Source organism: Epinephelus fuscoguttatus, linkage group LG3, assembly GCF_011397635.1.
Source record: "Epinephelus fuscoguttatus linkage group LG3, E.fuscoguttatus.final_Chr_v1".
NCBI lineage: Eukaryota > Metazoa > Chordata > Actinopteri > Perciformes > Serranidae > Epinephelus > Epinephelus fuscoguttatus.
The window spans coordinates 24266073-24281176 of NC_064754.1; the positions used below are offsets into that span (position 1 = coordinate 24266073).

At 40.7% G+C, this 15104-nt stretch overlaps 2 protein-coding genes across 2 annotated transcripts in view; one reads left to right on the top strand and one right to left on the bottom strand.

The window, feature by feature from the left end:
* The first annotated feature begins 1188 nt into the window (after positions 1-1188).
* Positions 1189-5130, top strand: tma16 (translation machinery associated 16 homolog). Its single transcript, XM_049571260.1, has 7 exons — positions 1189-1266; positions 1388-1497; positions 3005-3042; positions 3188-3272; positions 3425-3573; positions 3678-3720; positions 4305-5130. Exons 1-7 carry the CDS (start codon positions 1264-1266, stop codon positions 4486-4488), a joined length of 612 nt encoding a protein of 203 aa, XP_049427217.1. The 5' UTR covers positions 1189-1263; the 3' UTR covers positions 4489-5130.
* A 1124-nt stretch (positions 5131-6254) lies between these two features.
* marchf1 (membrane-associated ring finger (C3HC4) 1) overlaps positions 6255-15104 on the bottom strand; it is a 31440-nt gene continuing 22590 nt past the window's right edge. Inside the window, exons 3-9 of the mRNA XM_049571248.1 lie at positions 14675-14725; positions 13646-13719; positions 10767-11576; positions 10338-10518; positions 10054-10198; positions 7484-7528; positions 6255-7378 (exon numbers count right to left, since the gene is read on the bottom strand). Of these exons, the coding sequence (XP_049427205.1) occupies positions 7056-7378; positions 7484-7528; positions 10054-10198; positions 10338-10518; positions 10767-11576; positions 13646-13719; positions 14675-14725 (1629 nt within the window). The 3' untranslated portion in view covers positions 6255-7055. The remainder of the gene's footprint in view (positions 7379-7483; positions 7529-10053; positions 10199-10337; positions 10519-10766; positions 11577-13645; positions 13720-14674; positions 14726-15104) is intronic.

Sequence of the window (15104 nt, forward strand, 5' to 3'; positions counted from 1 at the left end):
GGGTAGCAAGTAGGGAGGGTGTCACTGGCCTCCACACTTTAAGCCCCTGGCCACATTTATTTTAAGTCGCAGACCAGCATCATGGCTGTGATCCTATTATGGTCTCTAGTTTAAGTGCTGTTTTTTTTTTATTGTCTAATTCTGTCTGTATGATTCCTATTAGTCTATATTACCTTTTACTCATTAAACATTTATTCCTGAATCAAATCTAGTTTTGTACGAAGGCCTTATAGTGAATAACCGTTGGCTCATTTTATTTTAATTAACTTTTGAGTGTCTTTCTTGTCATTAAATATCAAATCAGGTTTTCTCTTGTCTGTTTTTCCCCATCCACCAAAATGTGATTTTAGTATCTTGTCAACATTAACGACAGCAGAACGTGCCTTACTGCCATTAAATTCAAAGTGCCTTTATGTGTTATGTTCTGGTGTGCTTTTTTGTGCAGTGTGAAGTCCATGTTTTTATATGTTATGTTATGTAGAAAATTCGATTAACATATTTGTCAAAAAAATTCAAATGTCAAATTTGTGTATTTGTTTATGCAATAAGCAAGGTGGCAAGAAATATTCCACAAATTGCAGGAAATTAGTAAAAGGTGACCTAAAAATTAGCTTAAAAATGGAAAGGAAAATAATGAGAAATTTTTCAAAAAGCAGTGACAAATGTCAAAATGTGCAGAAAAACTATATTTATAATTGTTATAATTATATCTTCAAAATTATGTTACAGAAAAAATTGCAAACATACAGTACATATATATATATTATTTTCAGCACTTTTAAAAACTATTCTTATTTCTTTTTCAAGTAATTTTCTTGTAACTTTTTTTTCCCCTAATTTCTGCCAAAGTTGCTCATCGCCTTCTCCCCATGTTTTTGAAAGAAATCAAACCATTTTGCTCAGGTTTCAAAGGGTTAATTAAGCATATCCAGCAGAAGTTTAATAATGGATTTCATTGTTTAAACATAACATAATCATTTATCCATCCAAATAAACATAATGTGAGGTTAAATATACAGCGTAACAGGAAATGTTGTAAAATCCCTGGGATGCAGAATTCTTAATTACGCCATCGTCAAACTAACAGGATTTTTTTTTAACTTCATGACTTTACAGTAACTGCTTGTAATTTTTTGACGCGTTGAAAACAGGAACCGTTTTATTTTCACCGCAACACATCCGGACGGAATACGATGACGGACCAGCACACTTCCGGTCCCGTTGTCAACAGAGAAGCACTACGCGTGTTTCCAAACAGCAGAGATGGTAAGGCTGCTGTAACTTACTTCTGTCAATACATTATTGATAATAACAGTTATTTAAATCACCAGCTAACTGATAATAACTCTCGCGCTCATAATTATTATTATTTGATATTATTTTTCAGCCTAAAGCTCAGAAAGGAAAAGGCAAAGCTCCGGAGAAGGTTGTTCACCCGTACAGCAGGAAAGCTGCTTACCTGGCCCGAGAAGAAATCAGACTGAAGAAGAAAGAAAGGTGTGGGGATAAGAAGTAACACACAAGTATGATGCAGGGACTCTCGGTGTTGTTAAAATTACTCATAGATAAAACATCGCATGAAATTTAATATGTTTACAGTGCAACATGTGGCTGTCAGTCAGTGAGCTTATAGGCACCGTATTCAGATCTTTTAAATAAAATAAGCAATACCTCTATGCTACGTATATGTAGAAGTTTAAAAGTTCTTTTCTAAGTGACAGAATTAAAAGTACTTATCAGTTAGCAGAGTGAGTCCTGACAGTGTGACGTGATATTATTAATTATCATTATGGATGCACCACTATGTAAGCAGCAGTACCTGTGGTAGCCTGTTGAAATTATGCTAAGTGAAACTACGTTTTCATAAGAGCTGCAACAAATAGTCAATTAATCGTTTAGTCCGTCAAAAGAAAATTAGTCTGCAACTATTTTGATTATAGATGAATGTCAGACAACAAAAACATTTGCTGGTTCGAGCTTCTTAAATGTGAGAATGTGAGAACATTAATGACAGTAAATGAAAAATATTTACATTTTGCAGTGTTGGTTGGTCAAAAGAAGAAAATTGTAGATGTAACTTTGAGTTCTGTGAAATAGTAATGGGCATTTTTCATTATTTTTTTGACACTATAGACTAAACAATAAGTTATTTGTGAAAATAATCAGTAGATTAGTCAATAACGAAAATATTTTTTTTAAATACAGCCCTTGTTTTAACAGTGTTGGGTTGTTTATTTCACAAAGATTAATCTATAATGTGTCAGATTTTATAAACTGATATATTTTGTATGTAAAACCTTCAAAATAATTAGTAAGTATAGCTGTCAGGTAAATCTAGTGGAGTTAAAAGTTCAATATTTGCCACTGAAATGTGGCAGAGTAAGAGTATAAATTAGCATCAAATGGAAATACTTGAGTAAAGTAGAATTATGTACTTGAGTAAATGAACTTAGTTACTTTCCATCACTGATAATGAGGAATCTGGCTTGTTTTTATCAAGCAAAAAAAAGACAATAAGAATATTTATGCAGAGTAAAGGTTATGTTTCAGCATTACTGTTGAATCCTCACATAGTTCCACCTACGTCCTCCTGATAGTCAGCATGTTGAAACACTCAGCTGGGTCTAACTGGTAAAAAACACTTTAAACTTGACTGAACTAAAAGACACTGACTCAATCTTTTGTGAAACAACGGGCCAAATAACTCCTGAAAATTGAATAAAAGAAAGGAATATATAACATTTTGTTTACATAAAGTCAGTGAATGAATACAGAGTGTGGATGGAGACACACAGGAGGAAATTGAAGAAGACATAAAAATGGAAGTTTACCTGCTTATCTTGTATTTTATGAAAACATACTTTTTAGTGAACTGCACATACGAGGCTGAATTATGTCCTCTGGAAAAACACGCTGATATAAATGTATATACATTATAATGTAATCAAAAATTGCTCGACACACACTGTCTTATTTCATTTAACTGGTTTCTCTGATGCTACAGGCAGAAGAATGACAAAGCAACTCGTCTGAGCAGCATCGGTGAGTTTGTTTATCATATATATATGTGTGTGTGTGTGTGTGTGTGTGTGTGTGTGTGTGTGTGTGTGTACTCTACATTCATGCTGGCTGAGTGAAATCACTCCTCATCAAACACTGTCTCTTGTATTTGTCTCTTGACTCTCAGGTGAGAAGCTGTTGTGGTTTCAGCAACAGTTGGATCCAGAAAAGACGACTTACACTAAAAAAGATGCCTGTGACATCATAGAGAGGTCAAAGATTTACAGTTTATATTGATATTGTTTTTGCCATTCATCATTTTAAGTAGAACAGCTTTTCTTTTATTTCTGAAATCTGACAGCACTCTGTATCTTGATGTTTAGTGAACTGATGTGTGTTCTCGTGTGTGTGTGTGTGTGTGTAGGTACCTCCAAAGGTTTGATTCTGAGCTCGAGCAGATTGAGCTGATGAATGGGATCAAAGGTCGGCAGGGTCGTCTCCATGGCGCCAGGGAGGCTGTCATCAAACAGACGGTCGAGCGAGAGCGAGCACAGTATGAGGGCATTGGGTTTGGTGAGTCCATCACTGTATAAGTAGGCACAGTGAAGCTAAACATGTTCACATTCAGTGTTGGACAATCCTCCATGACATGATCCTGTGTTCTGTCATCTTCACAGAGATCCCAGACATCATTAACGCAAAGCATCTGAAGACATTCAGGTGAGTCAGCAAGAGTCACAGCTTGAATTTATTTATGTATTTGAGAAGTGGCCGTATTTATTCAGCTTGTTACCTCAGAATGAGTCGTTTATATCTACACAGGGAGCAGGTCAGTGGAGTCCGCCATGTTTCTACAGTAGCCCAGAACAGTGTAACCAAACACTGGCTCGAGATAAGGCCATTCATACTTTCACGTCAGGCACTGTAGTAAGCAGCCCCTCTGCAACGAGCCAAATGGCATCAGAAAAACACAGAGTTTTAACATGAAACTGGTATATTCAGTATTTTTACCATTTTAAATGACCTGGTTTGTTTGATTTGGCGAGGAGGAGACGGCTGTGGATAATTAGGCTCCCAGTAAAAACCTCCTGAACCATGAACACTGAAGAAATCCTAACCGGGAGTTCACAATACGCACTTGGGAGAAGTTTCAGCTGGTTGAAATCTGCAATCTTTACAACTAGACGTAGACACAACTAAATCCTTCACACTGCTGATTTTAAGTGTAGGATTTGCTCATGTGACAACTTGAGGATTCATAAACATCCTCTCTGATGACGTTTGTTGATCCTTTTTTGTGGCAGGGAGTGGACCGGTGATCTGAAGAAACTTCCAAATATTAAACTGCGAAAGGTGTCTAACAAAGGTTTGGACACAAAGAACGAGGAGGAGGAGGAGAAACAAGATGTTGCAGAAGATGACAATGAGGATGATGAAGATGATTTGGATGATGAGGATGTGGATGAGATGTTGCTGATGTCGGACTGAAAATAATCATACGTGGCTCAGTATCAAAGACTGTGGAGCTGAGCATCACACTGCCAGACTTGAATAGAGGAAGGGTTTATGTGCCTGTGTGGGGGGAGATGCTGCTGCTGCTCTCTGACTGTCCACAAGATGGCGCCAGACTCAGTAACTCCACACCAGCCTGTGAGGGGTTCTACATTCATTGTTTATTGCACAAACAAATATGAGTCATATGTAACCTGAATACTCCATGTTATCCAATCAGAGATAGAAAAAAGATTTTGACGGAGATGTTGGGTGCTCTAACGTCATGGTGGCTATGAGACACAGAGTACTTCCTGTGGTGTGACAGCGACACTGATTAAAAAAACCCAAATTAAACCTGTAGAAAAGTGGACAAGTGTAAACAACAGTCGCCTTTTTTTTTTCTTTTTTTCAATTGACTGCTCAGTCACTCACACAGTGTGTCAAGTCTAAAAACATCACAGGATGGCGACCATGAAAGCTCTAGTTACATCAATGTTTCAATAACGGACGTCATAAAGCTGCAAACTGTCGAAACAAAACGTCATCAACAACTGGCTACTCGAGATTTTCAATTATAGGAAATATTCAAAACTCTCCTCTATGATAATAAATAAAGTCAGTTCTTTCAAAACATTAGATTTTCAGATTTCAGACTGAGCTAAATATACAGTTTAAATAATTGTTTCTCTACTTATCATGTCTTTACTCTTTGGTGTCTGAAGACCTGATTGTCCAGAAGGAGAGTTAAGGCCTCAGTATGCTTCAAACAAAGTGGTCGTTGGATTGTCTTAACAGCGTCTGAGACCTTCTATCAGGTGTACGCCCGCTCACACTTCATGTAACAGTTGGCCAGGTGTGCAACCTTCTCCATCACATCTCATGTGTACAACCAAATGCAACACAACAAGGCCTACAAAGAGACACAGTCCCACAGTGTGCATTATTTAGAATACATATAGAATAAAAAATACATATTAGAATACACGCTGTCGGCGAGACTGATTTGTATATATTTCTGTAACAGAAATCTGAACACTGGATAAATTCAGGTTAAAATTTCTTGTTTCAGATTGTTGACACATCAGAGTCAAAGTTTTGAAGGGTGAATTTTTGATATCTGTTTTTATCATGCCATAAATCAGAAAAAAAATGTCAACAATCTTAAAAAAACAAAACAATTTTCACAGTTTTTAAGCTGACATTGTACAAGAGGCAGGGTACACCCTGGACAGGTCGCCAGACTATCACAGAGCTGACACATAGAGACAGACAACCATTCACACTCACATTCACACCTACGGACAATTTAGAGTCACCAGTTAACCTCCACGTCTTTGGACTGTGGGAGGAAGCCGGAGTACCCGGAGAAAACCCACGCTGACACTAAGAGACCATGCAAACTCCACACAGAAGGGCTTCGAACACCCCACCTAGGACTTGAACCAGCAACCCTCTTGCTGTGAGGCGTTTTCTTCCCACTAGTCTGAGAGAAGACATGTCATGGAAACAATTAAACAGTTTCCTTCACCTCGGGGTGTCTCGCGTTGAAGACTAACGAACCTGGGATTTTTGGTAGGTACACTGTGATACAGTGCTGGTTATGATCGCTTAGCAACTTCAGACGCAACCTGCCTCCGTGCCCTTGAGAGTTGGCACAAAGTAGGCACCAGAACAGCAACCAGTGCTCAACCTCGCATCTTCCAGGTGGTTAAAGACATGGCATATGTCTCGGCCTTGTTTAAGTGCTTATATGTCTGACAGTTTAACTTTAAGCTCATACTTTTTGCCTCCATGTGATGAGACCGCGCCACCAAACTTGTGAACATTTTCCTCTATGCAGACAACCAACATAGTAACCGCACGCATGTTCCCCGTCCACAATAACCACCCCTTGACGCAGTGACAGTTCCTGGTGTGCAGAGGTGTGAACTTGGCTTTCAACCTTTTTTTTTTCTTTTGCACAACCAGACAACCGAGTGCAACACCAGGAATGCCTCTGAGGAGAGAGTCTGAGTCCTCTCATCTCGCTCCTCTCTGTGACAGCAGGCCTCTGGCCATTTGGAAACAACTACTAACACTGTTGCCTGAGGACGCGGCTGTAAGACGTGTCATCTGAGGTTCATTTGAAGCATACTGAGAGCTTTAATAGCATCCACAGGGTGTTCACACCTTCAAATCACGTCAGTGCAGTTTGAGAAAGTGCATACAGGAATAAAACTGTCAATATATCACATAACTACAGTCTTTACAAACTTCTCTTGCTGATGGCTTTATTTTCCTTTACATCTCTTCACCTCCTCTCTTCTCCTTTTTTCTGGCCTGCCACATTCTTCGTTACTTTGCACATTCACGCCACTGCAGCCCTTGAGCCTTTCGGTTTTCCTCGATCACTGAAGGACTTTAAATCTGTCTCGTGTCTCAAGATCAGCACTCACAGGAGCTGAGACAAACAACACTAAAACACTGTACGGGTCTAAATCACACGGTGCTCACACCATCTTGTGTTGCTGGATGAGCAGGGTGTGATAAAGGACTCTTTCTGAGTGGGAGGAGAGAATCAGTCAGACGGGGTTTTGTGCGGGAGCCACCGCAGCTTCCACCGACATGTCCGAGTCCACCTGTGCGTCTGGAGCCGGGACGGGGGCTGGAGCGACGGGAACCTCCACTGTTTCGTGCCTGCCGTTGGTCAGGGCGTTGGGCTGGGCCTGAGGGTTGTGCAGGTCTTTCTCGGGGCAGTTCTGCACAGTGATGATGCGGTTGAAGGCCTTGAGGCGGTGCCACAGCTGCAGGTAGACTTTACACTGGATGTACATGAAGATGAGGCCGCCTGTGAAGCCGATGGCCACCACAATTAGCTTGGTCCAGAAGGGCCACTCCAGCACACCTGAGGACGCACAAACACACACACACAAACACACAGAGCGAATGTTCGTCAACCTGCAGGAGGTGTGGTGGATCATGATGGTGGTGTGTGCAGAGCTGTGCTTACCCTGTGGCGTATTGTACTTCAGAAGAGAAACTCTCCAAAAATCGTCTGCAATCAAGAGTGAATGTAATTTCTCTTTATCTAAATGATCTCTAATTAAACGTGTTCTACGCTATTATTTATAAAGTACATTAAATATATATTAATGTTTATTAATATATATTAAGTGTTTTTAACGTACTGCATCTATGTTTACTGCCTCTGACCCGAGGTCCTACGATATGAGCGTGATTATACACTATGAACACAGCACAACACACAACACCATCAACAAACACAACAATGAACACACAAAAGCACTGAGGGAACTATTTTTTATTTAATGCAATGACATAAATTCTGACAAACAAGCTGTTCATCAGGCTGTAACCAGCACATCCCGGATTTTATTCGATGAGGAGCATCATGTGACTCGTCAGTGTCAGTAGAAACAGAGAGCTACCTGCTGACTCACTGTAGAAGAAATTAATATTTCTTCAAAGAACACACTGGTGCTCTTTCATGATTCAGCCCATTAAAGTGAAAACAGACAAGTGTTTTGCTTAATCCTAATACTGATTGCTCAGTGTAATAGCTATAGAGTGATGACACCATCTGCATTTAGATTAGTTCCCTGTAAGCCAATGGGTACAATCTCCCAGGAAAATGTGGGCCCGGCACAAAGGAAGTGGATCAACCATTGTGCAACCAAAACAGAAAGAGGGCAGCACTTCTGTTTTCAGCATTAGGTATCAATAGTCATCTACTTGGTAACAGAAAAGCCCCTGATGATAAGCTCTGAGGAAAACAGAACATGATCTGGTTGTAAGTTGAAATGAAACTTATTTGTAAACACTTAGTTTTCTGAGTTTCATACAGCAGCAACATTAAAGAAAACCAGTGTCTTCTCCCTCTTCTCTCTCAAGCTTTACCGCTAATGTGTGGAGGGATGTGTGGATCACCATCACAGTAACATAACCTGGGAGATTTATACTAGACAATACACACACACTATTCACATGAACACATTGAGTGACTACACAGAACATGTATCTTCAAAATCACATCACCAGAGTCAGACAGGTGTAATGGCTCGAGGTACCCTAAGAAGTTTTTGACCTCTAGGGGCGCTACAGTGCAGCATTTTAATGCTCCTGTGTTGTTTGTATTGAGTGTTTTACCAGCATGATGTGTGGACGGGATGTGATAAAAATTCTGGTAGTGTATTAATTTATACTGACAGTTTATAATATAATATATTGTCTTACAACTATAGCCTGCACAGCCCACCTCCCTATAAAGCTATAGCATTTAAATACTTGCACTACATAGTATATTCAAATGTTTTTCATCTTTTCATCATGAATGTGTGTTTTTCTGATGCCTAAAAGAATTTGATAAGTCTTCTTAAGTCTGACGCCCTCTCACATCTAAAGACAATGTGAGTTTTTAATTACACACTATAAGATTTCTTAAACTGAAGATTTTGCAGGGTCACTATTTGCAAGACTACAACAAGATTATGTAGACTCTTGTTCACTCCACAACTCCCCCAGTTTCTCCTCCTTTTACACAGTACAAGAGAACCAAGACTTGTTCACGTTCTTGTGCCTCGCCACATTGCCCTCCATGTTTACTGTCTACCCAGTCTGTGGCTTCCTGTTTGGTGCTGGAGAGAGCGTAGCCATTGGTTGCTGACAAAGTTCATGTCATTGAACTTCCGTATTTGCATGAGCCAAGACTAAAAACTTGCAATATTATTAAACATGTCTGATTTCGTCTGAAGGTCAAGATGAGAAAAAGATAGCTCTGGCTGAGTTTTATGGTCACGTTTCACCAAACAATGGTGATCACAGGAGCGCACTCCAACTGAGATAAAATTCTCTTGATTTTATTCCGACATTAGAAATTAATCTGTGACAGTAAAATTGCTACAGAAGTCATTGGGTGTGAGGCTGGTATAATTTATACATTTACTCCTGTATTATTTTCTTTATTGTACACTAGCCTTTTTAGTCTCAAGAATAGGAGAGGGTTCCCATACACTTTCATGGACAAACTTTTCAAACTGTTCCGTGACTTTTTAAGCACCCATAATTAAGTTTTTTTTCTTGCCGCTGCAAGAAGAAGAAGAAGAACAGCTGCAGAAAATTATTTGCTATGTTACATGATGTGAGAGGCTATCCATGGAAGATTACTGTAACAATTTCATTACACACAAAACAAAGTTTTCTAAAACTTTCAATGATTTTTCCTAATACCATTACTTTTCTGTGCTTGGAAAATATGACTGTGAAATTCTATGACTTTTCCAGGTTTTCCATGACCGTGCGAACCCTGTGTTTCACTATTTTTATGATCATGCGAAAAAACAACAGCCTTTGAATCTTGAAAGGACAGGAAAACTGCACGCTGATGTAAACAATGCACTTTTAAACAATTTTTGTTGAGGTGAGAAATGTTCTTTGGCTTTACTTACACCACCTGTGTGTGAGAAATCATGTTTTACAATCAAATCTGCCCGCCGTGGATCATAACACCTCTACTCTGTGTGTCTCTGGTATGTGGGCGAGGGAGCGGGAGGAATTACTTACCGTTCTTCCCAAGTCTGATCTCTTCCGCTGTTCTCTTGAACAGAACGTAGACTGACCACAACATACACACTATTGCTATCAGGTGAAACAAGACTGAACAGAAGATCTTTCTCCTCTCGCCCTTCGACATGTGTAGCCTCTCCCACTGGAGGACAGAGGGGTGGAGATCGAGAGGGAGATGAGAGGCAGTATTAGTTGAAGGGAGGGAAATGGTGTTCATTAATACAGCCTGACAGTAAATCACAGTTCATAGCTGTGAGTGAGATTTATGAGTATGTGCCTACCTTGCGTAAAGGTTTTAGCTTCGTCTCCATGACGAAGTCAAACTTGCAGAGCTCACAGCAGCGAGTGTCTGAGGATTTGATCCACTGGTTGAGACATGCCTGGTGGACAAAACTCAGGCTCCCCGTGCAGCGACAAGGCATTATCAACGGGCACTCGTCATCCCCCTCACAGTGGCAGATCCTACACACACACACACACACACACACACACACACACATAGAAAATAAATATACAGTACAGACATTAAGAGCAGGTAATGATATGCAACCTCTGTACTACTGTCTTTGTTTTTTGGGGTATTTTTGGATCCCTGACTAAGAGAATTTTCCTTTTTGGACGATAAAGTCAAAGTTGAGCTTGAAGTTGATGTTGACAGATGAGAAGTGCACCCACCCACACTTATATTAGGCTCATAAACACCCACTAACCTGCAGACCTCCATCTCAGAGTCATCAGAGCATTGCCGTATTGTGCCTCCATTCATACTGCAGTGTTTCTGTGGTGTGGGCACTGACATGTCCCCACCCCCTGACCCCTTCTCCTGGTATCTCTTGGTGATGAGTTCCTCGGCGTCCTCTGCCAGTGAGGAACTGTCCCCTGACTTGTAACCCTTCTCCTGGTCTCTGTTGTGTGAGCTTTCCCTCTGTGAAATGTTGCCGTCTCTCTTTGCCGAGGCCCTGCTGCTGTGGCGCTTCTTAAGGCCTCCACTCTCCTCCACGAGAGGCTGGTTCTCCTTCCCTTCATCCGAGCCAACAGACTGCAGCTCCATGATCTGCACCTTGTCTTCCCCTCCTTTACCTCCGTTCACTCCATCCCTCTCTCGGCTGCTCCCGCTGCGGCGGCGCACTCTTCGGGCTTTCTCTTTGCTCCAGCTGCGGGCCTCACGCCACGCCTCATCCTCAGAGGTGGAGTCCGACTGGGGGACCCCTGAGCAGCGGAGGCGAGGTGGGAGCTCTCTCCGGTTCTTGACAGACCGCTCCCTCTTCTCCCCGTGCTCGCTGCGATCAGAGCTGAGCTCGCTGCGGTCGGTCTGCTCCTGTTTGCCGTTGGTTTCCACGCAGTCGTAGCCGGTGCAGCTGTTCCTCTTGCGGCGGTGGCGGCGCTTCACCTGCTTCTTCTGTGCCTGAGCTGATGAGCCCAGAGTTGTGCTGGTGACAGTCATCACAGAGTTTTGTGTGTGCTTGTTGTGTTTGTGCGATTCAGAAACATCCTCCTCTAAAGGGGTCAGCTGGGTAGAACTGAACACACGCAGACAGAGAGATGGAGATGTGTAAAACACAAGGTGAAACAAAACAGAAAAGACAAGTGTGAAGACATTAAGTGAACAAATGGGCTGAAATGGTCACTACACCCAAATTACAAACAACCTATAGCTTTTTATAAGGTTCCTACTATCTAGCAATGCAGTATGTTTCATCTTTAGGTACGAATGTTTTGAGATTCCTGCTCCTAAGATTTCTGCTTTCATCCCAATACAATGCAGGTGAACTGGATTTCCTCTGTGGTGCTCACAGTTTGCAAAAAACAAAAAAGAAAAGTCGACATGCACAGCTTTTTCCGGAATCTGCTCACTCACTGTCAGCACTTGTCAAAGGGTCTCTTTCTTTGAAAAATAGCTCACAATGAGAACTCTTAATCATTCTGAGGAACATTGTTTGTATGTCAGTGTTTTGAGCACCTATTGTAATTGAGTTAAGGTAGAAATATCACCAAGCCTGAGCACATAAAACTAAATCTGTACTGCTATATACCACATGAAATGAAGAAACATATTTTTTTGTAACTCTGGTGAATCAACCCGAAGAGACATTGATCAGCATCCTCCACAGCCGACTGATAAACAGATAATAGCCGGCCTAATTCCAGACTTCTGGATCTCTGTTCACTTCTCACGTTTTCAGTGATTAAGTGATGAGGTCAGTTTGACAAGATTTGTAGGTAAGACTGGCGATGTCATATACCTGTATCTAAAAAAAAAACAAAAAAACAACTGTTGAGTTGCAGCCCTTTAGGTCACCATAAGTCAGGGGTGTCAAACTCATTTTCACCAAGGGCCACATCAGCATAATGGCTGCCCTCAAAGGGCCAGATGTAACTTATAAATGTAACTAAATGTAACCAAATGTAATGTAAATAAATGTAACTACTCCTTAATGTTAAATAACTCTGAATTTAATACTTATTCAAGTTACAAATATTACAGTTGCATAGAAAAAAATGTGTTTGCTTGTTGCTCTGTTATAACATAAATCCTTTTAATTTGTCAGGTTATGAAACCCACATAACTCCATCAATCAAGGATCAAACTATCCAAGTGAATAAAGAAAAATAACATCAAACACAAGTTATGACATTAACGTTGTTCAAAACGGGTTAGGATGTGGAAACACTGCCGTCTAGTAGCGGGAAGCCGTCACTTCGCGGGAAACATAATCGACATGCATTGTGGGAAATGTAGTTTTTGGTCAAATCACGCTTTTGACCTATTTATTTTTAGACAATCAGACCTTTTAAGCTCTCACGGGCCACATAAAATGACGTGGCGGGCCACATTTGGCCCGCGGGCCTTGAGTTTGACACATATGCCATAAGTCAACTTAATGAAACAATAAATCAAAATTCAGCATATTTTTCCAATGAATGTGGAAACAATTAAATAATCTCTTCCTGGAAGCTCCCACCAGCTTCTGTGATGACTGGAAATTATGTTGGTGGGTGGGACACGTATGTAATTTGCAAGGGTTCAGGCGAAATAATAACTCCTCAGAGACAGAAAATGGGACACAATATATGGAATAATAATAATAAAGTGATAACAAAATGTCAGTTCATTCAGATTACCAGGCCAGGTGATCAGAATAGGAAATGGTGAATGTGGAATGATTTGAGCATGGTGTATGACAAACCAAGGTCCAAGCACTCACGTCCATCCCGTGTGTCCACACTGCTATAAAACACAGCGTCCTTTCAGCCTTGAAACGACAGGACTGAGGCCATCGGCGTGACGACCCCACCACAAATAGATGTAATAATCTGAGGGATCTCATTTCTGCAATCGGCCATCTTCTTTTTATTGATTGCGCTATGGGAGCACCATTGGACTTCAGCATCCATTTTAATTTTGTTAATGTCCTCTGGGTGCAGCAGACCATACTAATTCAGTCTCCCACTCAGCGGAGAAGAAGCTTTAAACTGTGCATGTTAATATCACAGAGAGAACTGTGGCTGCTCTGAGGTGTTTGAAGATATTCAGGGAACATCTGTCTTTGACTTTCTGCCCCTGAGACTAAAGAGACTGCAGTCTCACCTGCATATGTCCTGAGAAGACGGAGTGATTGATGTTCTTGAGGCTGTAGTCAGTCCTGTTGTAGAGTTGCTGGCCTGAAACAACCAACAGATTCAAATTAGCCTCCATGTTGCTGTGCAAGTACAACAATCAATAAATATGAATGATCCTAAAACATTGCATTCATTTTTTGTTTGTTTTTTAACATATTAGCATGTACACATCCAGCATACAAAGAGAAAAACCAGCATTCATTTGGAGTGTTTCTGTCCACCTGATAAGTCTCAGTCTACTATTCACTCTCTTTTTAGCTTTGCTTTGGTCTCCACCATCCTGAGAAATGTATCTGAATCTTTACCTGCTAGATGTTAGAGGCTTCAAACATTAGCTAGTTGTTTAAGATACACTATGCAGGATTTATCTAAAAACAATGTATAGACTCATACAGAAATAACAGCTTTCAATCATCACTTGTGACCCACTGGAAGTGTATGTTGGTGTATTTTTCTGCAGAGACTCGGCCCTCTGTCTGTATTTTCTTATTTTCTTCTTAATTTCTGTGTTCGGGAAGTTTATGGCCTTGTACCCCCACAGTGCTCAGGTGCGGTTGGGGCTTTAGAAAAAGATAGTGACCAGGTGACAGACTACAGGCAGCAGGCATCCATGAAACACACTGCCAAAAATATACAAATATAGCGAGGTGAAACACCAGACAAAAGTGAATCTGTTATGAAAATGGATGGATGGATGTTGAAAGGCTCGGGTGATGATTCTCAGTGGGTTTATTTCTACGAGCAACTCCTCCACATTACACACACACTCATTTGATTCATAGTAAGTATATGAAAATATTAATCAGGGGAGCTCAGAGCATCATTCAGTGTCTCATAACTTGTGCAACAGTGTGTACTTAGAGCAACCTTGTATTAATACCACTTCAGTGTTAACACATTCATGCAGATCAGATTCTGTCTGGGTGAATGGTGCTATAAGACTCTGTGAATTGTGACCTTGATATCAGCCCTTTAAACTCTGGTAGTCAGTGGTTACCTTGGAGATGTTGCTGGATCGACTCCCTGAGCGCCCGGGGGCCTTCCTCCCCTGCAGGGAGATGGAGAGATGGAAAATCATTAGAGACCACGGAGAGGTATGTGATGCTTTAATGGCATGAGGCAATGCAGCCTGGGGTATTTAAACCAGCAATCTCTCTGGCAATCAACACTAGATGTAATAAGACATTAAAACAATATTTCACTGCACTCACAGGAGTACAGGAGCTGAGGGCTCAGTTATCTCAGCATAATGTTTCACTGTGATTCTTTTCATCATGAGGTGATGAAAAGAATGATGAAAATGAACTGTTGGTAATTGATGGTATATTATGAAAATAGTGTAAGAATCAAATGCAAACCTGGGTGAAATTACAAATCCTAATTGAAATAATAATAAATAATAAATAATATAATGCTCTGCCTCTGAA